Source organism: Anabrus simplex, chromosome 11 (assembly GCF_040414725.1).
Source record: "Anabrus simplex isolate iqAnaSimp1 chromosome 11, ASM4041472v1, whole genome shotgun sequence".
NCBI classification, from domain to species: Eukaryota; Metazoa; Arthropoda; class Insecta; order Orthoptera; family Tettigoniidae; genus Anabrus; species Anabrus simplex.
This window is the reverse complement of record NC_090275.1, coordinates 13,141,984-13,164,353: the sequence shown is the minus strand read 5'-3', so window position 1 is coordinate 13,164,353 and position 22,370 is coordinate 13,141,984. Positions and strand designations below refer to the sequence as shown.

At 40.6% G+C, this 22,370-nt stretch overlaps 1 protein-coding gene across 6 annotated transcripts in view; it reads right to left on the bottom strand.

Moving 5' to 3' along the window:
* Positions 1-22,370, bottom strand: part of Klc (kinesin light chain) — a 416,901-nt gene that overhangs the window by 104,144 nt on the left and 290,387 nt on the right. For all 6 annotated transcript variants that reach the window (XM_067155490.2, XM_067155483.2, XM_067155488.2 and 3 more), the window contains one exon: positions 2,454-2,680. In XM_067155490.2, the coding sequence (XP_067011591.1) occupies positions 2,454-2,680 (227 nt within the window). The remainder of the gene's footprint in view (positions 1-2,453; positions 2,681-22,370) is intronic.

Sequence of the window (22,370 nt, the reverse complement as noted above, 5' to 3'; positions counted from 1 at the left end):
CAACCTAGATGGGCTGCTCGACTAATCGGTATGTTCTGAAGTGTCAGTGAAGAGATGGCGGGCAATGACATTAGTAGATGAATAAGTTTGAGTGGTGTTTTCAAAAGTAGCAAAGATCACAATACAAAGATAAAGTTGGAATTCAAGAGGACAAATTAGGGCAAATATTTGTTTATAGGAAGAGGAGTTAAGTATTGGAATAATTTACCAAGGAAGATGTTCAATAAATTTCCAAATTCATTGCAATTATTTAAGAAAAGACTAGATTAACAACAGATAGAGAAGCTGCCACCTGGCCAGCTGCCCTAAATGCAGTGGTGATTGATTGATAAAAGGGTGCTTTCACCCCGTTTACCATCATACCATTGTCTGCTGTCCATCTCATCTTTTTGAGGCTGTTCCAAATCCTGCAACTTATTTATTACTCTATACAGTATAACATTATTCACAAAAACACCCCATGGCCTAACAAACGAGGTGTCATGTAGTTGTCACAATGAATCGCACCGTCAGACAGCTCCTCACATAAGCTGAGTGGATCTTGAACAAGCCTCAGACTTAGGTAAAAACATAAGGTAAACATAAAAGGTCCAATAATATTGCCTTGTGGAACTTCGCTCTTAATCTTTATATTGCCATTCATTTGTTGGTAGCAAGACACTGAACATTTCTTAGAATGAGCCGACCTTCTGACTCTTAAGGAAGTACATTCAGGGGTTGACTGGTGGCACTGAACTACCAGGAATGTATTTGCATATTGTGGGAGAATTAACATGTTTTCAAGGTACTGCATTATTTTGGTGAGTGAAGGAAAGAATAATGAATACTTCACCTATTCTAATTCTCTGAGTTATGTTTTCTAGAAATTTAGCAACCCACTAAAGACGAGTGTTCAGAAAATAAAGATTGTAACTTTGAACAAAAATATTCCGAGAACCACTGTTAGTTGGCAAGCATTATCACTGAAGACAACAGAGGTACTTCTGAAATAATTAAAAGGATAGCACTGGCTAAACGAGCTTTCCAATCTAAGAAAAACATTTCGACTAGCAGGGATATGAGCTTCTTTAAGTCTTCCATTTGGAATGTATTATTGTACGGGTCTGAAAGCTGCATAGTTGGGAAAAAGGAAAGCGTGCTTGTGAATATGGAGGAGGGAATGAAACTTTAAAGTTTTTAAAAAAGTCGGTGAAAACCAGACACTCATTATAAAGAGAAGGAGAGGAGGAGATTAAAACTTGTAGGCCATCCGCTGAGACACGGTTAATCCTTACAAGTATTAGTGAAGAAAAAGTGCTGTGAAAGAGGCAGAGGAAAATGAAAAAGAATCATACTTCGAAGAGCTGAAGAACATGACTACAAGGAAGTGAAGAGAGAAGGCTTTGCTTTCAGTACATGTAAAGTTGAAGAGGAAGGAAGATACCTGTACAGACGGAAATGGAGAGTGCTCTTACACCACATCCGGGAAACTGGAGAAGGGTCAAATGATGATGATGATGATGATTATGATCTAGTTTATATATGAGGGGAGCCTCCGTGGCTCAGACGTTGGCCTCTCACTGCTGGATACTGTGGTTCAAATCCCGGTCACTCCATGTGAGATTTGTGCTGGACAAAGCGGAGGCGGGACAGGTTTTCTCCAGGTACTCCGGTTTTCCCTGTCATCTTTCATTCCAGCAACACTCTCCATTATCATTTCATAGCATTTATCACTCATTAATAAATCACCTTGGGAGTGGTGACCCCATTGTAATAACAGCCTATATATGTTTCATTCATTACATCCCTGACCCGGTCAATGACTGGAAAACAGGTTGTAGGTTTTCATTTTCAGTTTATATATGAAGTGATGGAAGTAAACAGGAATGAAGCCCTATGCTGAGATGCAAACTGAAAGTAAGAAGGAAAGTAAAGGAATATACAAGCAATTAAATAATAGAGAAGCAAAATCCTTATATAAGAGGCGTGTGTTATATTCCATTATTTGTGTACACTATGTGTGAAAACACTAAGAACAGCTTAGCCAATCATCATCAGCTAACTCTGAAAGCATAAAATTCACAGAAAAAAATTATGTAAATTTTATTTCTGAAAACCTTATTCTTATTCATTTTCTGTGTAGCATTTTGGTAGCTGCACAAACTTTCTGAAATTTGCACCAATATAATTTTTTATTTGTGCATTTTGTGACAAAATTTTTATTTCTTAGCTTAAATCCTGTTTTGCAGGTTGTTACGTCCTGGAATAGGTCTACCTCAAATCTTCAGTTTCCAGTCACAGCCTGTTTATGGTTTCGTGACAATTTACATATTAGAACTATTTTGAACTCATTCAGTTTATATCCAATTTCTCATTAATCTCATAAAATTTAAGAAAATAGCCTGTTTACAACCAAGAGAATACACTATTTTAAGGAGATCCTAATGGCCACATGCAGCAGTAAACGTACTCACCTCTTTCCTGGAGCGCAGGGCACAGTCCTCGAGAGTTTCGGCAGCTTCATACTTGCCCTGGCGACGATACAGAGCACCTAAGTTCTTGAGCGTGGTCGTGACAGTAGGGGAATCTACTTTAGCTGCCTTGTGCCAGCCTCCATATTCTCCATATGGAACATTCTCCTTGTTGCGATGTTTGTTCTCCTCGCGTTCCTCGGCCACCTGCCAGATGGGCTTGTTGTCCCCTGCAACACAGTGCACAACATGCTGCCTTTGCTTTCTCCCATATGTACAAATCAAAAGGGCTTTCACTGACAACTAATACGGGCATGTCAGTTTTTTAAACTGATTTTTTAATAACTTCTTATATTATATTCAATTAACTCTACATTGGATGATTTTTTTTTCCTGATTGTAATTTCAAATATGCATAATCTAATCCAGAATAAAGGAAAAATAGTTAAAAATTCTTAAGAGGGCTTTGGCAGATTTATAGCGTGAAAACTCATGTGACTAATTAGTCCCACCATGCACTCTCAGTAATATATTACAATATGTGTTGTGATGTTTTAAATACCCACCTGGCCAATAACTCCCTGATACAAAATCCAGGTATCACAATTGTAACATCTAAGAAATGGTAGAAGAGTTTGATATACCGTTTCTCAGTTCTCATTATGATTTTGCAACATGTTGTGATTGAGTCCAAAAGGTCGCCCATCCATTATCATTACATGAAACAAGCTTTAACAGCTTCATTTCAAGTAATACTAATCCCGTATTGACTATAATCAAGTAGTGAATTTTCAAGATAACCAAGCGGTCCACCTATTACACGTACCTCAGTAGAAGCAAGTCCTTCTCCGCACATCAGGGCCAATAATAAGAAATAAAATATCCATTACTACAAAGAACTTTGCCACTACGGCCCCAAGTTGACTTTAAATTCTGAAGCATTCAATATATACTATCTAAGGAATGCATATCAAAGATCTAACAAATCTTTCATCAAGAGATATAAATCAAGTGTGCTATTCACAACAATTGATCATTTAAGATTTTATAAATGACAACTGTTATTTCCCAAGAATATTATCAAGAGTATAATAGACAATTCAAATGTTTTTATCGATCGCATGACTTACAATTTTAACAACATTTCTAAGATCTAATTTTAAATGTCGTAACCATACATCAATATTTTAATGTGTCTTTCCAGTTTTAATAATATCTATTTTGTATTCTCATATATTAATTTATTATAGCTGATGATGTCCCTTAGGGGACGAAACATGTACTGAATATATATATATTGTATTGAATAAGCGGACCACTTGGTTATAATATTTATCTTGAATATTCACTACTTCATCCCTTATCATACGACTGCATAATGGAACGAATTAGTCACATATAACAAATAAAAAAATCCTACACCAAATACCAAACCGTTCTTTTAGTGCATTTGAATACGAGCAGAAAACTTACCAGTAACAGTATGATTTCTCTTAGTGCCACAAGAATCACGCTATTATTACACGTTATTTTAGCGCAAGTATTGGAGGACATTGAGATGTTTCCTCTCGCTGAAGTGCTGCCAACCTTATGAATAATAAATCCTACCCGCTTACTTACACAGATGTTCCTCCTTTCCCTCATAACGCACAAAGGTTCATTTTATCTTTTGTAACTATATTTACAGAGAAGTACATATTGTCCCAACCATGCAGTGTAGGGTTAATTAAATTTAAGGTGGTACTCTTCTTTTACACGTTCTTCCTAAAGCACTCCAGAATGGAACAAATTCAATTTGTTTCACAATTGGGTTAAAAATGAAACATCAGTAAACAATTAGTTTTTGCTTCTTAATGGTATCTGCATTCTGCTTTTCCCCTTCTTTGAATAAGATTTTCTGAATCCAAAAATATATAATATGTGTGTTAAAACTGCACCACTCAGCTGTCTGCTAACATTTCCAAAAGGAATTTTTAAATCTTCAGCCACACTTTTCTCAGGAACCCTCAAACTTAGTACACTCATTTAACTGATGGTAAAAATATAAGGAAGACTTGCAAAAAGCATAATTTTCCCTAAAATGTATGCTGCCTGACACTACCCCCCCCCCCACCATTTTAGTGCCAATTTCAATAGCGTAAAATATTTTATGGATACACTTGACATTTTTACCGTAAGCACTAGCGTTACTGAAGTTGACAAAAAGAAATGACTCAAAGTTATATCTTCCAAGAAAATTGTACCTGAAGTTGTGGAGAAATTTAAATTTTTAAATGTGATTCATTGCTCTTTGTATCTCTTTTGATGAACTTGAGGTGCTTGATATTATTTTGATGTTAAAAAGTAAGCAACATTAAATAGTTTCTTAGAATTGAATCTACAACATGGAACTTAAAAAAAACAGATGCAACTGCTGGAGGAAAAACGGCATACAATGAACAGGCTGCGTTTCTCAAGACTGACACAAACGCTTCCACGGCTTTAATGACAAATATGTCGGGAAAAAGAAATCATTAAAAAGATTTTAATGCAGCTTGAGAAGTTTGGGCAGACTCCATAAATTGTTTGATGATGATGATGCTTCTTGTTTTAAGGCGCCCAACATCGAAGCTCATCGGCCCCTAATGGAACGAGATGGACGACATGATACATGATATTTAAAATTTTAAAATGTATCCACTGACAAGAGTTAAAAAAAAATGGTGATGAGAAAATGAGCATGAGATTAAAACAGCAGTGGATCTAATTCGCAATGCTTTATTTTTTAATAAAATAAGAGAAAATACAGGGAAAAAAGGAGTAAGGCATTGCCTGGTAGTGCAGATATATATACATAATTTACATTAGACGTTAAAACAACACATTAAAATACGCAACACAAACTAAAATGAAGTCAATAAGATAAAAGCGCAATTGACACAAGTACACTAGGACAAAGGACATCATTAGACACGATAAAACAGACCACTATCCCTCATAAAGTGGATGACGAGGTCTGCTTATTGTTCGTCATCTCGCAAGATAAGGGAGATGGTACCCGGGAGGTAAAGACTACGGCGAAGATCGACCAGGTCCATACACTCCGTAAGGATGTGTACCACGGTAAGATGGTTGCCGCAGGTACACACCGGAGGGGTTCTCCTTTCAAAAGATGCGAGTGAGTCACGATACTGTGGCCGATCCAAAGATGACACAATACTACGGCTTCCCTCCGCGAAGCACGAAGGGATCTCCTCCATACCTTCGTTGTTCCTTTAATCTCTCTCAGCTTATTGGGAAGTGGAATGGCCTGCCACTCCATCTCCCAATGAGACATAACCAGATGTCTCTGCTGAGAGCGAATATCACTTGCTGGAACCTTGAAAGGCAACGGGGGCAGTGTAACTGCCTCCTTGCAGCCTGATCTGCTAACTCGTTTCCCTCTATGCCCATGTGGATAGGAAGAGCCTCCGATAAATCAAAGGGTCCGTGTTTTCCTTCGGGCCAGTGTGCAGATCCAGGATTATTTCAGGTCGCCGAATGACCCACGAAGGTACCCCACTTGCTTGTCTGACAAGGCAAGGAACCGAAGGTACATAAAACAATCTATAACTGTTATCCAAGCGTATTCCAACCGGTCGTGTTGCTTGAGGACAAGCAGCGTACAGCAAACGGTTGCCATTGTTGAACACGCAAGGATAGCTTGGATGAAATGGCATCTGTCGCAAATTAGCAGCATAGGAAAGAAGCATTTGCTGGCGCCTCAGATGTAAAGGCGGCACACCAGACTCGGCGAGCAGGCTAGCTATGGGGCTTGTTCGAAAGGCTCCTGTCGCCAACCGAACCCTGCCGTGGTGGATGCTGTTCAGCTTTGACAGGACACTTGGTCTTGCTGAGCCATATGCTGCACTGCCGTAGTCTAACCGGGATAAAATATGTGCCCTATAGAATCGTAGGAGCACCGTGCGATCCGCTCCCCAATTAGTGCTGCTAAGAAACTTCAAGAGATTAAGCCTCTTGGTGCATTGCACTTTTAGCTGCCGCATGTGTGGCTCCAACGATAATTTACTATTGAAAAGGAGCCCAAGAAATCGGTAAGTGTCAATAGCTGGAAGAACGACATTTCCTAAATAAAGCTCAGGATGGGGGTGAAGAGTACGTTGACGACAAAAGTGCACAACAGAGGTCTTTGCGGCAGAAAACCGAAAGCCACGTTCTAAGGTCCACTGCTCCACCCTCCTAATAGCTTGCTGTAATTGTCGCTCTGCGACTGCCATACTGCATGACCTATAGTGCAGAGCAAAATCGTGCACATATAGCGACGGTATTACTGCTGGACCAGCAGCAGCAACAATACCGTTTGTGGCAATCGCGAACAGAGTGACACTAAGGAGCGATCCCTGTGGGACTCCATTTTCTTGAACTTGGTATTGCGAATATGTCCTCCCTACTCGGACAGGGAACAGACGGAGGAACAAAAAATTCGCAATAAATGCCAGCAAGTTACCCCGGAATCTCCATTGATGCAGGACTGAAAGGATACCATATCGCCATGTGGTGTCGCAGGCCTTCTCTAAGTCAAGGAAAATAGCTACCAAGTGCTGTCTGCGGAGAAACGCATCCTGGATAGAGCTCTCCAGGTGTACCAAGTGGTCACTGGTGGATTGAGCGGCTCGAAAACCACATTGGTACTCTGACAAGAGGCCTTGTTTCTCCAAACACCACATGAGTCGGCGATTTACCATCCTCTCAAATAGCTTACACAGGCAGTTTGTTAGACAAATCGGTCTGTAACTTCCTGCATACTTAGGATCTTTGTCAGGCTTGAGGACAGGAATGACTATGCCCTCTCGCCACTGAGACGGAAAATCACCCTCTATCCAGATTCGGTTGAACACACGAAGGAGATATAGTAGACTATCATCACTAAGGTGTTTCAACATCTGGTTATGGATGTTGTCCGGTCCAGGAGACGTGTCCTTGCAAAGCGCTAAGGCGCTGCGGAGTTCCTACTCCGAGAAGGGCACGTTGTAGTCCTCTGAAGCTTGGGTGGCAAAACTAAGGTGATGACGTTCTGCCTCCCGTTTCAGAGTGAGGAAATCAGGATGGTAATTCCCGGAGCCAGATACATCCGCGAAATGACTAGCTAGATGGTTAGCAATCGTGAGAGGGTCAGTGGCGACACTGCCTGCAATGGAAATTCCCGGTACAGGAGATGAGCCTTGGATACCCGAAATCCGTCGAAAATTAGTCCACACTTGAGATGATGGAATATGTGACGTCATAGAGGACACATCTCTCTCAGGAAGCCTTCTTACTTTGGTGAATAAGAACACGCGCCTTAGTGCGGAGTTCCTTAAATGTTACCAAGTTGGCCGCAGTAGGCTGTCTACGGTAACGTTTTTTGAGTGCGACGGCGTTCTTTGATAGCCGCTGCTATTTCTTCGTTCCACCAAGGAATGAGTTTTCGGCGAGGAGTCCCTAAGAGGAACGGAATAGACTCCTCAGCAGCAGCAAGAATAACTTGGGTGATGTAAGTTATTTCCTCGCCAGCGGTCCACCTGATATTGTCGTTAAAGACAGCTAGTGATGTGTACTTTGGCCAATTAGCATGTTTAAAAATCCATCGAAGAGGAGCCTCGACGGGTTTTTGTTTCATCAAAGTAAGAATGATGGGAAAATGGTCACTGTCACAAAGATCGTCGTGTGTGTTCCACCGAAACAGCGGAACCAACATTCGGCAGCATATAGACTTACGTCTATGCGAGAATATGTGCCGTAACGTACACTGAAGTATGTTGGTTCCCCTGTGTTCAAAATACATAAATCCAGCTTTGTTACTAATGTTTCCAGCTCTCTTCCCTGGGGGCAAGGCGTCTCAGAGCCCCAGATGGGGTGATGGGTATTAAAGTCGCCCCACAAAAGGGAGGTGGAAGCTGATCTAGAAGATCAGTGACATTGATGTTAAGAGCATGGCCTGGTGGAAAATAAACTTACACACTGTAGTTATGACAGGCAGCGGAACGCGAACAGCTACAGCCTCCAGCGGGGTTCTTATTGGAACCTCCTCGCTGTAGGTATCAGAACGGACAAAAATGCCAATGCCACTGGAAGCCCGGTGAGCATAATGTCGTTCTGTAGAGTATAGTCGAAAATTTCTCAATACCATATGATGACCTGGTCGGAAATTTGTTTCCTGAATACAGACTATACTCGCCAAATACTCACTAATGAGCTGGCGCAGCTCAGCAAGATGCCTATCATAACCATTACAATTCCATTGTAACAGTGCCATATTGTAAGTGTGGACTTCTGAGGTTTAGGATAGAAGCAGCGAGATGCTACCTAACCTAACCTAACCTAACCTAACCTAACCTACACTCACATCCCCATCCGAAGATGGGAGATTCATGCTCTGTGTGCAGCGCATCGTCACTAGATGAGCCGATGCAGGCCTTCAATTTTTTCGATGTAGTCCGGGGGCGGGGTTTCTGCCTACGAGGAGAGCGCGCAGGTTTCCTAGAAGGAAGACCTGCTGGCGCAGAATCAGGCCCTCCAGATGGAGGGCGTGAGGCCCCATTTGTAGGAGATGTGGAAGAACGCTCTTCTTCCCCGCCGTCGATTCTTGTTTAGACGGGCTGGGAGGGGATTTCCCAGCCCTGGTCGATGATGCCGCCTCCGCTTTCGCCGACCTCGTAGGGGAAGGAGACGTTGTCTTCCTTCCCCTTCTGTGTTGACATAGGTTTCTTAGCCGGCACAGGCTTATTGGTGGTCGAAGGCCGGGATGGACCCACCTTCGAGCTTGTTCTCCTTGCGGTGTTGCTCGCAGAAGCAACCGCCGCCTTGGGTGCAGCGATCTTCTGGAAAGGTGTTCCAGTTGAAAATGAGGAATCTGGCAGGGACTGTGCTATCAAGCTGAAGTCTAGTGTCTTGGCCGGTGCATTCAGAGAATTAAACTTACGGTGCGCGTCCTGGTAGGAAAGACCATCCGGGGTCTTGATCTCCTGGATCTTCTTCTCGCTCAGATAGGTCATACAGTTCCGATCCTGAGGAGAATGAAGACCATAGCAGTTAGTGCACTTGTACGGAGGTGTGCACTCCTCCGCGCCGTGAGCTACTTTCCCACATGTACCACACACTGACTAATTCGAACAACAAGATACCATGTGTCCAAATCTCTGGCATTGATAGCATCGCACAGGAGGTGGGATGTACGGCCTCACATCGCAACGATAGGTTGTTACCTTGACTTTCTCGGGCAACGATGACAATTTGAAGGAGACTATGAAAGCACCCATGGCAACGTCTTCACCATTGACTTTGCGTGTTATACGCCGGACGTGGGTCACACCACGGTGCTTCATGTCTTCCATCAATTCATCGTCAGTGTTCAAGACGAGATCACGGTGGAAAATAACTCCACGAACCAGATTCAAGGTTTTGTGCTCTTCCACTCTGACGGGGATGTCGCCAAAGTGGTCGCACTTAAGCAATTTATCGGCTTGAAGCGCAGTGCTCGTCTTCAGAAGCAAACCACCACTGCGCATTTTCTTCAGGTCCTCAAGTTCACCATATACACCTTTGATGTACTGACTGAAAAGGATCAATTTAACCAGCTTGAAATCCTGCCCATTGGTTCTGGTAGCAACCAGGAACCTAGGGAACCTGGAACCCAGACTAATTCGCTGCGCTTGTTTCCAAGGGGTTGCCCCCCTTAGAGAATCAAAAGTTAAAGACTTGAGTAGCGAACTACCCGAGGTGACAGGCGGAAGTTGTTTCGATGCCATGCCTGAAATCATCCTCCCCGAATGCCACCCGCTCCTATCAGGGGTCTCTGTAGCCGAACCAAGCAGCCAAGGCAATACCCACCTGGTCATAGCAGGTACTGCCCGGGGTCTGATGTTGGACGATGCCTAATAGGGGATGACTGAGGCAATGAGCACTAGGACTCCCTTCCTCCAGTCACCCGCAATAGCACGTACCCCATAGCGTGTACAGAGCACTAAATATAGGAAAAAATAAATAAAAATAATTAATAAGAATATGTCCTTCTGGCATTCGGCTGTGCGGGAACCTGCGTTGTCAGGCAGATACTACTGCCTGGGTGCATGACACTCCCACCTGCCGCTTCGTGGGTGGTTGCTGGTACGGGCTTTCGAGTGTAGTCGCACACGTAGGAACTCCATCGCCGAGCAGCATGCACAAAAAAAATTTAGAATAGTCTACATCTAACCCTCAAAAAACAATAAAAAATAAAGAGGGGACCATGGCCACATGACCCTTTAAGTCGCCTTCTACGACAGGCAGGGATTACCTATGAATGTATTCAACCCCTCCCATCCACAGGAGGTCCAACACATTTTACCAAACTGCAATCCATGTCCGCGCCTAGGTCGCCTCATACGACAGGCAGGGGATACCGCGGGTGTATTCTACATGTGCGTCCCCCACCCGCAGGGGGTAGTGTGTTTGGTCCGCGAGAGGTATTTTATTTCCCTCAAGTCCGTCGGCAAGCCAGTTACGACCCCCCTATCCGCCACCTGGGACGCGCCACGTGGAGTATCACTTCTTCTCCTGCTACGCCAGCGTAGTAGGTTAGTGGCATAAATTGTTTGATGGAGGTTCAGAGACAAAGTTTATGATTTGTATCTAGAGTTTTTTTTCTTCAGTAGCAACGTCTGCTGGTTCTGCACATCTCTTAGCAAAAACTAAGAGCTTCTATATTTTAGAGTGTGTTAATGGCAAATGATTGTGAAATGTGCCAAATGTACTACAGAATGCTAGGGATTACACAAGGAAAGAAGTTATTGAAACAACTACAGGAAACAACCATCAGCTTAACATATGAGGAGGCAATCTAGAGAAACTGTGTCCCAGCCCTACCTTAACCTCGTAAGTTAAAAACACAAATAACTTGTTTCTCTACAGGGTCGGATACGAAGCAAGATTAATCTTCATAGCAAATTTATACAACCGGATGCCGTTCCTAACGTCAACCCCATCAGAGGAGTTAATAAGCTGATGACAGTAGGAAGGGAGAGGATGAAACCCAGTGCCAGCACATAACTTAGTCCTGCTCTGCTGAAGGCGATAGACAGAGCATATGAACACTGGGGAGAGGTCTGGAACTGACTCTAGAGATTAGAAGTTGTGTACCACCACCTTTCCTACCCTGCCGGCCAACATTCTGACGGTGATATTTTTTCGACCAACGGGACTCGAACCAGCTAACTACAGTATTGGACCGAGTAGACTTGATGCCGTAAGGATCGTAGCCACCAGGTGGGCTGAAGTTTTATATTAAAATCAAAACTGGCTTCCAGTATAAAACGATTGAATTCTCAGACAAATTGCTATCCCAGTGCAAAGGGAAATCAAGATATACTTGCCATTGTTCCTTGCTTCTATGCATTATCATACGGTAACAAGCAGGTTTATACGAGGATGTTTACACTGTATTTTTCTCACTGTAAAATATCTCTTTACATTGCAGTCTTTTAGCACAGTTACTGAAAATTTTAAAGGATCCAACTTCTTCCATCAAGAGCGGAATATAGTACGGGACAAGGGAGTTCTCCAGAGTGTAAAACAAAAGCTAAATGTTTCCCCCCTATTCAATACTGTTTGTTGTAACTAGCTTCGGTCTTATCAGAGACCATCACCTGTCAAAAACAAAGTTAAGGCAAGATATGAAAATAGGTAAAATGAAGCAAGTATGAAATTCAATGTAAGACAAGTAAAAATCTGAAAACACTCATCACAAACTCATGTCCAGTGCAAGCTCCTCAAGAGGGCTAAACAAACCCTGTGTAAGACTTATCTCCTGCCCATCATGACGTATTGTCTGGAGAGTTGCATCATACATAAAAAAGAATTAAGTCAACTGCAGGCTTGTGAAATTAAGTTCCTTACATCATCTGAACAGAAAACAAGGAAAGACTAGTGGCTAGGATGCAGGTCGTTCGTGGCTCGCTGGAGTGAATTCAAGATGATGATGAAAACATTTCAGATAATTTATATTTACTTTTAATAGCAATTAATACATTAGGGCTTTTAATATGATTTTTTTTAAATGTCAATCATTTTTGTGAATAATTTTGAAAATAATTCACCCAAACCTATGTTTACAAGAAGTAAGAAATTTGAGCATTAAAAATTGGTTGTTACTGGACCAACATTTATTTTAAAAATGTAACAGTAAGGGGTTAAAACTACTATTCAGAGAAATATGGCCTCAGCTGAAGAGAGTGGTACAGACAGCACAAGTTGGCAACAATTTAGAGGATAGCTCCGAGGAGTGCTACTCTTTTAATCAGTCGTCATCTTAGCAGTGTTTACTTTAAGATGATCTCACAAAGCCATGTTCACTCAAGTCTTCCTTGTTTGTTGATAAGGAGTGACCATTACTCTACTGTTGACTCTCTTGTAATGAAACACGTTTAAAGAATTAAATGGGTGGACAAAAGTAATTAAAGAATACAACGGAAAGAGGACAATTTAAAGGTAAAATGTGTAACCGAGCAGCCACGAATGAAGGCTCGGTCAGACAGAATACGTTTCACCAGTCTCGCCAGGTCATTACGTGAAGCCGCTCCTATTGACAGCTTTAACACGCCAGATAGGGAGTGCCCTTCTAGTGGTGCCCGAAGGCCAAGTATACAATCAACAACTTCACATTTAAGTTTGGCTGCACTGGTATGTACGATTTTGATGTTATTTGCATTTATTTTAAGAAATCCCACAAGAGAAAATGAGTTCATGAAATCAACCAACAAGTGAAGAATAAGGGAAATATAATATGTTGTGAACTTCAAACTCATGAAGACTGGTCCTTCATTTATTTTTGCATGTCTAGAGAGCTTTCCAACCGTATACTGTTTATGGAAACCCAAAATTAATTCATTTTTCACAACATTCATGTAATCCTGATGATCTGTATCATAAAGGAAAATACACTGCCTCCTTACTTCTAAAACCTTTTGAGTTTTGGCATGAACAAGGCATTCTGACTGACCAGCTCTTTAAGTGCAAATTTTTTAACGAAGATCAACAGAAAAATAAAAAAAATATGGCAAAATTATACCAGACTATTAAACTTCATAATGAACAAAGAGAGAAAAAATTGAAATTATGTTATATTAATTTTAATTCCCTATTTTAACTCGTGGTGTAAAATGTTAAACCTGAGAAGGAAATATGTACATTGGAGTCAGTGTGTATTTTCCAGAAAGTATGTCAATAGAGTGCGACTTACCTTGCCTAACCAAGGACGTAAAATTAGAACAACTGTCATTGAAGATGCAGTATACGTTCATTCCGTTTTGAACTATATCCAGTTGATTCAAAACCTGTTTAGTTTCCAGAACAAATTTAGGTGAATTTTCACTAAATTTTATAAGAAAAAATAGATGTGTCAAAACGATAACTGTAAGTTTGAGGATATAAATTTTAGGTATTTCTTACCCCCCTATATAATATCACACTCCCAACATGACTGTTCTTAATTGGAGCCCTCCAAGCTGTTCTATACTGTGCTTTTCCTTAGCAAAACCTCAGTAATTTCTCAGGGCAGCAGCCATCAGAGCTGGGATTCTAACCGTGGATGACTTCCAAATCCTACTGTGGAATGCATTCCAACACACACAGCTATTAAGATACATTTTCTTTTGAAATGTATTTTATTAAAACTGCATTTACAACCTGTGTTTCAGTCTTCTGGTACACTGCAAGATATTTAGTATAGAGAGTATACACAATTACATTTGCCGAGTTAGGTATGTGTCATTGATGTAAGGCCTGGTATATTCATGCATAGCTGAACAATTGGCTGCCATAGGTAGTGGGCCTATTTATGACCAACTGTTTGCATCAGTTGAGAACATGAACTGTTGACCAACTTTCTTTTTCACATGGGCATGTTACATAACAAAGTACTCTATTTCAAACTTATTTTCGGCCTATACGCTGACTGAATTTTGGCAAGTTAATAATGCCACTACTGTGATATCTTAGTATACTAAAGTAATTCTAACACAGCATTGACCTATTACTACCGCTAGCATTGTTTGTTGAGTGAAGGATGGAGGGAGATGTGTATCTTGATGGTGTGGGAGCTCCTAAACTAAATGGACAGAATGATAACTGTGTGATACTGGAAAATATTATCGTCAGCAGATTTAAGATGCTTGTTGACTAATGTTAATTTTATTTAAGAATAATGTACATTTGCTATCTGAACTACCTTACGAGGTGAGTGGCTATTTTATTTCAAACCATGTGTTATGACTGATCAGTGAAAACGAAACTGTGAAACAAGAAGCATATTTGAAATCAGTTAATTTCTCAAGGCATATGAAATAAATGTTTAAAATGTGTCGCACTGAGCCGCAGGAGGCCATGCTGAATTTCAGATTTGCTAGATGTCCACCGAACCTGCAAGGCAAACTACCAGAAGACTTTCTGAATCTTGCGATACAAGATAAGATTTGTAATTGGTTTAATGTGTTAACTTTCATGTTAGTTAATTTAAATGTCCGACTCGTTCGCTGAATGGTCAGCGTACTGGCCTTCGGTTCAGAGGGTCCCGGGTTTGATTCCCGGCCGGGTTGGGGATTTTAACCTTCATTGGTTAATTCTATTGGCTCAGGGGGTGCGTGTTTGTGCTGTCCCCAACGTCCCTGCAACTCACATACCACACGTAACACTATCCTCCACCACAATAACAGGCAGTCACCTACACACGGCAGATGCCGCCCACCCTCATCAGAAGATATGCCTTACAAGGGCTGCACTCGGCTAGAAATAGCCACACAAAAGTATTATTAGTTAATTTAAATTACCTTAATTTTATTTCTTACTAGCTGACATGTTCGTGCTTCGCTACGGAATTCTACATTGTATATAGTAGTCTACACATTGTGAGATTTAACCAACTTGCATGGCTCTTTGCCTTACCCGAGACACACCCTGACATTCCGGGATGATTGATATCCTGTGTTACCTGCAATGATATCTTTCAAACGGTGAAAGAAATTTCATAATCTGTCTGGTAATTTCTGAGATTACCCGTTACATATAAACAAACTCATAGTTGCTCTTTGTATGTTAGTATAGATACCTTACGTATTATTAGAGTTATGAAGAAAATTTGTATAAAATTTTTTCCTAGAAAATATAATTTTAAGTACTCCCACCGACTCCATCCTTTAATAGAACTAACCAGGCATGGCTCCGAGGGGCAGATTTTCCTATTAACTTCACATTTCATTCCCCTGCATGGCTTCTGTATATTAACCAAATGTTCCAGTTGCATGGTTGTCAAATTTGAACATGGTCTGTGAAGTAGCTTTTATAAGAAAGAAACCAACTCAAAGAGACCAAGAACAAAGCATGTGCCAAAACGCAACAAAACATATTTTTCTCAAAAACTATTACATACGAAGAAATTTCATACAAACTTTTTTCTTTGAAATCAAATTCAAATACACTTCATGTGTTCCATTGTTCAATAGGATTAATCACATTCGATAACCATGAGTATCTCGGCAGATTAATGCTATTCACAATCATTATGCTCATAAAAGTATGGAAATGTGGATCCAGAAACAATAAAATATCTTGCAGATTAACACCAGCTATGGTTTTAAACCTCTCCTTGGGCTTGCTTACACTCATGCATGTGCCTACTTCGAACACTAGGCCTGTATTCTAGAAACCTTGAGCCAAAGTTGCCATGATTATGGCCGATCATTTCTTCATCCGATTCTGACAGTGGGGAAGTGTAGTGCCAATATCTTGAAAACTTGTTAGTTCAGGGCCTTGTTTTCAGACTTAAGTTTCGTTCTTTGCATCATGAGGCTTAAAATGAGCTTTGTCTCAGCGTTGTATTACATCCCTCCATATAGGGTTGGCATCAGGAAGGACATCCAGCCGAAAAACAGGGCCAAATCCACATGTACGACGCAGTTCGCACCTGCGACCCCACAGGTGTGCGAAAAGCGGTAGAAAAAGAAGATGAGCGCATCTTTCAACTAGAATTCCTGCCTACTGTTGCATACTGTTCTTATCGCTTTATCTTATCTCTTACCAGGCTTCTGGATAGAATGCCATTTCTTTGTTCGGGAGTCTGTATCTCGTTGCGCTGTACAAGTTGTTTGGAATATTTTATTACTGTGAAATGAGTCAATTGTCGTATGTTTATAGGAAAGATGACTTTCTAATCCTTCTTGGATTTTATTTTTCCTCAATATTATTTTATTGTGTGGCTTTTACGTCATACAGGTGATAGTTGGAAGATACTTAGCATGACTTCATTTTACTAAAACTTCCTTGTTTGTGTTGGGATGTCACATATGTGTATTCTAACACTAGGTAAGTGCACTTCCTGTTATGTTTGCCCTTGTTTTGGGTTCCCTGTCTGGCTATGTGTTAATGAGTTGGTTGTGTGTTTGTTGTTGTTGTTGTTAAGTAGCAGTGCTTTTGGTTCTTGTATTTTTATTACTAATGTTGTGGCAATTTTATTTAGCAGTTAGAGTGTACTGGTTCATGCTCATAAGATGCGTTTATACCTTCAACAAAATCAGCTCGTTCTTTTCCGTTACGTCTGGTTTGTCCTCGGTCCAGCAAAGTGTGATCTGGTTGGTAGCAAGTGCGATGTGGAAATTCTTTCTAATCTTCATGATTGCAGGGCTGGTGGATTCATTGGCTATGTTTTATTGAGATGGCTTTTAGTGCTGCTTGTGAATTGATGTCAATAACATATTTGTTGCCACTGATGCTTTCACAGGCCATAAGTGTAGACAATATAGGTTTTTGGGCTTATGCAGCGTCTAGAGAATAAGGTGAAATTCTTTATGTTCTGCAGAAAACTTTGCTCTCCATCTTCAGAAGAAAATCTTGACTGTTCACGAGAAAGACTTCTCAAAGAATAAGGTTTGAATTTATAATACAAGTGCAAGTGGCACGTTCATTCGTCACCATATGGCTAACCACATGTGGTAGTGCTAGCGTTCGAAGCGAAAGGTGATGGAACCATCAGAATCAGTCTGAGATGGAGTCATATAACAGGTGTACACACATATGAAAGTATGGCACTGACACAAGCCTGGAATGAAACATCTGGTGATGGGAACGTACAAATTTAGAAAACACTAAAACAAAATAATAGTGAAGGGACAGGGAAGGGAACACTCTACAAAAATCCTTAATGGCTGGCAATCACATATTACTTCATTGACAGCCGGTGCCCCTGTTAAAATTGTTACGATTTCTACGTATTTCCACAGCTTCCCGTATAATCCTGGACCTGTAGTGTCTATTGTGGGTAAGAGCTCGAGCATCTTGGGTTGTGGCTTATCCAGTTTTCAGGCATTTGAATTCCTTGTATCTCTCTTGAAACACACTGCAGGTTTTAACTGTCTGATAAGATGGATGCAATTGAAACAAGGCAAGAAAGACAATATACTGAACTATACTGGGATCTGCTGAAGTGAATTTCTATCTCACTTCACTCATTTATGTACAAACTGCACACTATATCAGGCTATTTTCATTTAACTCACTTCGGAATCACCAATTCACCAGTAACAAATTTTTAGCACTGCTTTCAATATTAATCCAAACTTCTTCAGAACTATTCTCGTGTCTAGAGTCCAATGAAATGAGCTTATATCCGACTGATAGTGTGCCAGCTTGTGTGCAGACTAGCAACAAAAATACCAGTCTAGTTTTTTCACTGTAAAACAGCTACAAATCAGGCAACAATGAGTCCCTTCAGTTTATGACATTCACTGAAGAATTAACCTGGTAATTACTTTCTTTCAAGAGAGGTCTAATTTACAAATGCTCGTGAATCCAAAGAACATGCCATTTTTATAGGATTATTTATCACGAGTTTTCCCCGAAAAGTAAACAATTTTTTATGGAATTAATTTCTCCTTTCATTCAGTATTACTTCATACGTATACAGCGTCACTTTACTAAGTATCTTTGTTACCTAAGGAAGAAACCTTACCATTTCTCCCTCATTCTGTACTACCACCCATACAGTGAAGAGAACCTGCTTGCCAAAGTAACATCTCGCAAGTTGGCAGCATTTTCTCATGGTTTTCGAGTAGCCTTATTATTGCCGATGTTCATAGTGAGGAATTGGAAGTCACTTCTGCTGCAATTTTGTTGTACTTGAACTATTTCTTTAGGGTCGTAAGACAATTAGCAGCCTTGTGATATAAGAGGCTAAAAGCTGGAAATAGGTTCCACCTAGTCTCATAAGACCAATGAGAATCTGTTTGATACGTAGATGTTGTTATGCTGATCATGTGACTAATATCATCTGGCTGGGAGCAGTTGTCTTGACAACCTAGGGCCCAAAATGTGCTCTCTTTTTTTTTCCCCCGCCGAATAATTTACTCGGGCAAGAGGAAGATATGAGAGGGAAAGGATTGCAGAAGGTAAAGTCGACCCCATATAAGTATGAGAATCTAGGTAAAGGCAAAGTAGAAGGCATGCAGGAGAACTCTACAATGGAGGAGACACCGAGAACTGCACAGCACAAGTGGTCTGGCCATGTAAAGTGAATGTAGGAGACGCAGATTTCCACACCGCACTCGGAGAGGATGGTGCCTGCAAAGACTGGTCACTGGTGGTTGGACCAAATTAAAGATCTAGGGGGAAAAAGGGAGAGACATTGGAAAACACAGGTCAATCAAATGTAAACTTTTTTTTTTTGTTCCTGAGCATCAACAGACGGTAGGACCGGACCCGCGCTTCTAGTATGCTTCGGTGGGACCGTTAGGAGTGGAGAAAGCCGGCTGTTACGTACTTCCAACCACTTTGTCAATGATGCTCACAATGTTGGAGAACAGGTGCACCTCTCCACTGAGCAATGCATAATTATAAAACTTCTTGCTTGTGAAGGAGTTCAAGTGATGGAAGTTTTCCAGAGATGGACTGCACAGTTTGGTGATCAAACACTGCCAAGGACGCGAGTGTTTGTCTGGCATGAAGAGTTCAAGGAAGGACGAGAACGTGTGGAAAATCAGCAACACGATTGCCATCCTCGGACCAGCATTACGGACGAAAACATTTGTGAGTTTTGAGACATTCTTGAAGACTATTGACGGATGAGAGTATCAGAAATTGCAAAACAGGTCAGAATAAGTTATGTAAGCTGTCAAGCGATCATCACAAACGACCTACAGTTCCGTAAAATGTGTTCCAGATGGGTCCCTCACCTTTTGGTCGAAAATCAGAAGTTGAGGGATTTGGAGGTCTGTCAGAGGCTTTAGCAAGGTTTGCAAAAGAAGGTCGGATCATCACCTACACCACTACACTCCCGAATCCAAACAAGCCAGTAAGGAGTGGCGCAGGAAAGGGGAACCGCTCCAGTGACAGCCAAGGCTCGACTGTCAGCTGGCAAGGTTCTTTCAAACGTTTTCTTTCGACTGACGAGGCATTTTGCTCGCTGACTTTTTGCATGAGCAATGCACAATCAATGCTGCTTACTACTGTGAGTTGTTGAACAAGGTGAGGAATGCATATCACCGGTTTCGGCCCTTAACGGCCATCATCAGCTAATACATGATTAGTTTCCAGCCATTAGACAAATCACAAGTTGTTATTGTGTTAAACATCCGGATGTCTAATGGAGGACGTAAATGCAGTATACAGTGACATAAAGTTAAAATATCTGTGGTCAAAGGTAAAAAGTTAGGACATGAGTATACATAACACATTAAAATGCTTATTAAAAGTTCATGTTGCTTAGATTCCATTCTTCTATCTTCTGTGTGGTTCCTTTGCTTCTATGTCATGTTGGTTTAGCTGTGTGAGGTAATCCAACCTGTTAATGTGTTAAAACTTTTCAAGTGTTTTATATTGTGGCCCATATGTTTTAATGTATTCTGTATACTCATGTCCTAACTTTTTACCTTGACCACAGATATTTTAACTTCATGTCACTGTATACTGCATTTCCGTCCTCCATTAGACATCCGGATGTCTAACACAATAACAACTTGTGATTTGTCTAATGGCTGGAAACTAATCATGTATTAGCTGATGATGGCCGTTACGGGCCGAAACTGGTACTAGTGTAATCTATTTATAATAAATCGTGTACTGATTGGTCGAAAAACACATTTCTTGTCTATACATTGAATCTATCAATATGGAAAATGAAATTTATAAACAAAGACAAAACCAACCGATCTGACAGGTGATCTTCCTCAACGACAATGCCAGGCCTATACTGCAGCTCGAACGGTCTCCAAACTACCGGAAATGCACTGAACTCAACTTGATCATTCTCCTTACAGCCCCGACCTATCACCCTGCGATTTCCATTTGTTTGAACCGCTTAAAGAAGCTCTAGGAGGGCAATAATTTTAAGATGATGAGGGCATGGAGGAATTCATGCGCAACTGGCTCCTGATGCAACCAGCTTCATTCTATGATGCTTCAATAAAAAACCTTCCTTCTCGCTGGGAATTTTTTTTTCTAAAGTGAGAAATTTTGTGGAAAAACAAATTGTAATAGCCTTTTGTTTTTCAATAAACAATTTAAAAAAAAAATCATTTACATCTGATTCGCCCTCGTCTGAGAGCAGAATCTCGAAGTACTTATGAAGGGAATTAATGGAGAATTCAAGACAGGATATAGGAACCAGAGGGAGTATAAAAGCTGGATGTGACAAGGAACAAAAATGTAGCACTGAAAATTAAGGACATATCCAAAATACTTGCAGCTCAGCCCTAGTTAGTCACAAAGATATAAATCCAATATGGAAAGCAGAAATGAAAGTTTTGACAGGTATGTTACACAAGAAAAATGGATGGGGAGTAAGAAAAGTCTTACAGTAAATAAAAAAAAGGAAATGAGAAGTTAAAGAATGAAGATCATTTGGACAGATGAAATGGACGAATGCATAAAAAATGCCAAAACAAACAGAAATACAATAGACAATGGAAGTAAGCTGAGAAAGATCCAGATGAAGTATGGAATTAGTTAAGAGGAGCAGGGCTGAACCTCCATATGAGGATTATAGTTTAACAACCCTAATTTCATTTTATAGTAGTTGTACGCTTCACACACCTGCAAGGCATTTAACTAAAAGATTTGATGTTGGCACTGTTTTTCTAAATAAAGATGAAAAGTAATAGATGTTTGTTCACTGTTATGCTTCAACTGTTTTCAGTTAGTGTACTTGTAGGAAGTCTAAACAGCCTCTTGGAAATATGTCTGTAAGTGTCATTTTATGACAAGATACTTCTCACTGGTATAACTGTAACATCCAGCAAACAGCGTGTGTGCCACTATTTCTTCATGCCCAGCAAGTATTCTTCAGTAAAGTATGAATCCTAAAATGAATGAGTGCAGCTTACATTATAAACTTTTAGTACAGCACAATGTCAAGTCATTTGAAACATTAAGTAACCAAACTAAAATTTGTAATGTGGATACAGTTGGAGAGTAGTGTAGCTAACTATGCCACTGCCTAGCTTCGACCTATGGATCTAAAACCTGAATAGGCCTATCAGAGGCAAGTTCTCTGATGTTTACAACTAGCAGACAATGACAAAGAGAGGGTTGTTTAAAAACTAAATCTGAAGCTACACGATAGGTGAATAATGGGAATTGATGACAAAAGATAAACTTTGGTCAACAGAGCTGTTTCAGTCAATCTGAGGATTTGAAGATTAGACCCACTGAAGAATGCTCAGCTAGGAACCAGAGTACTTCGGGCACTCATTCGAACAATAAAGTGCTGCAAAGTGATGTTGATTCAGCTATTCAATCTTTCAACGAAGACGTAATTGTGTCCACTAAATGTTTAATGCTACAGATAATGAAACATGAAGGACGTGGAGATGGCAACATAAAATGCATAAAAGTAGAGATTCTTTTACTCAATAAGAATTTGTCACTTCTGTTAAATATTTTATT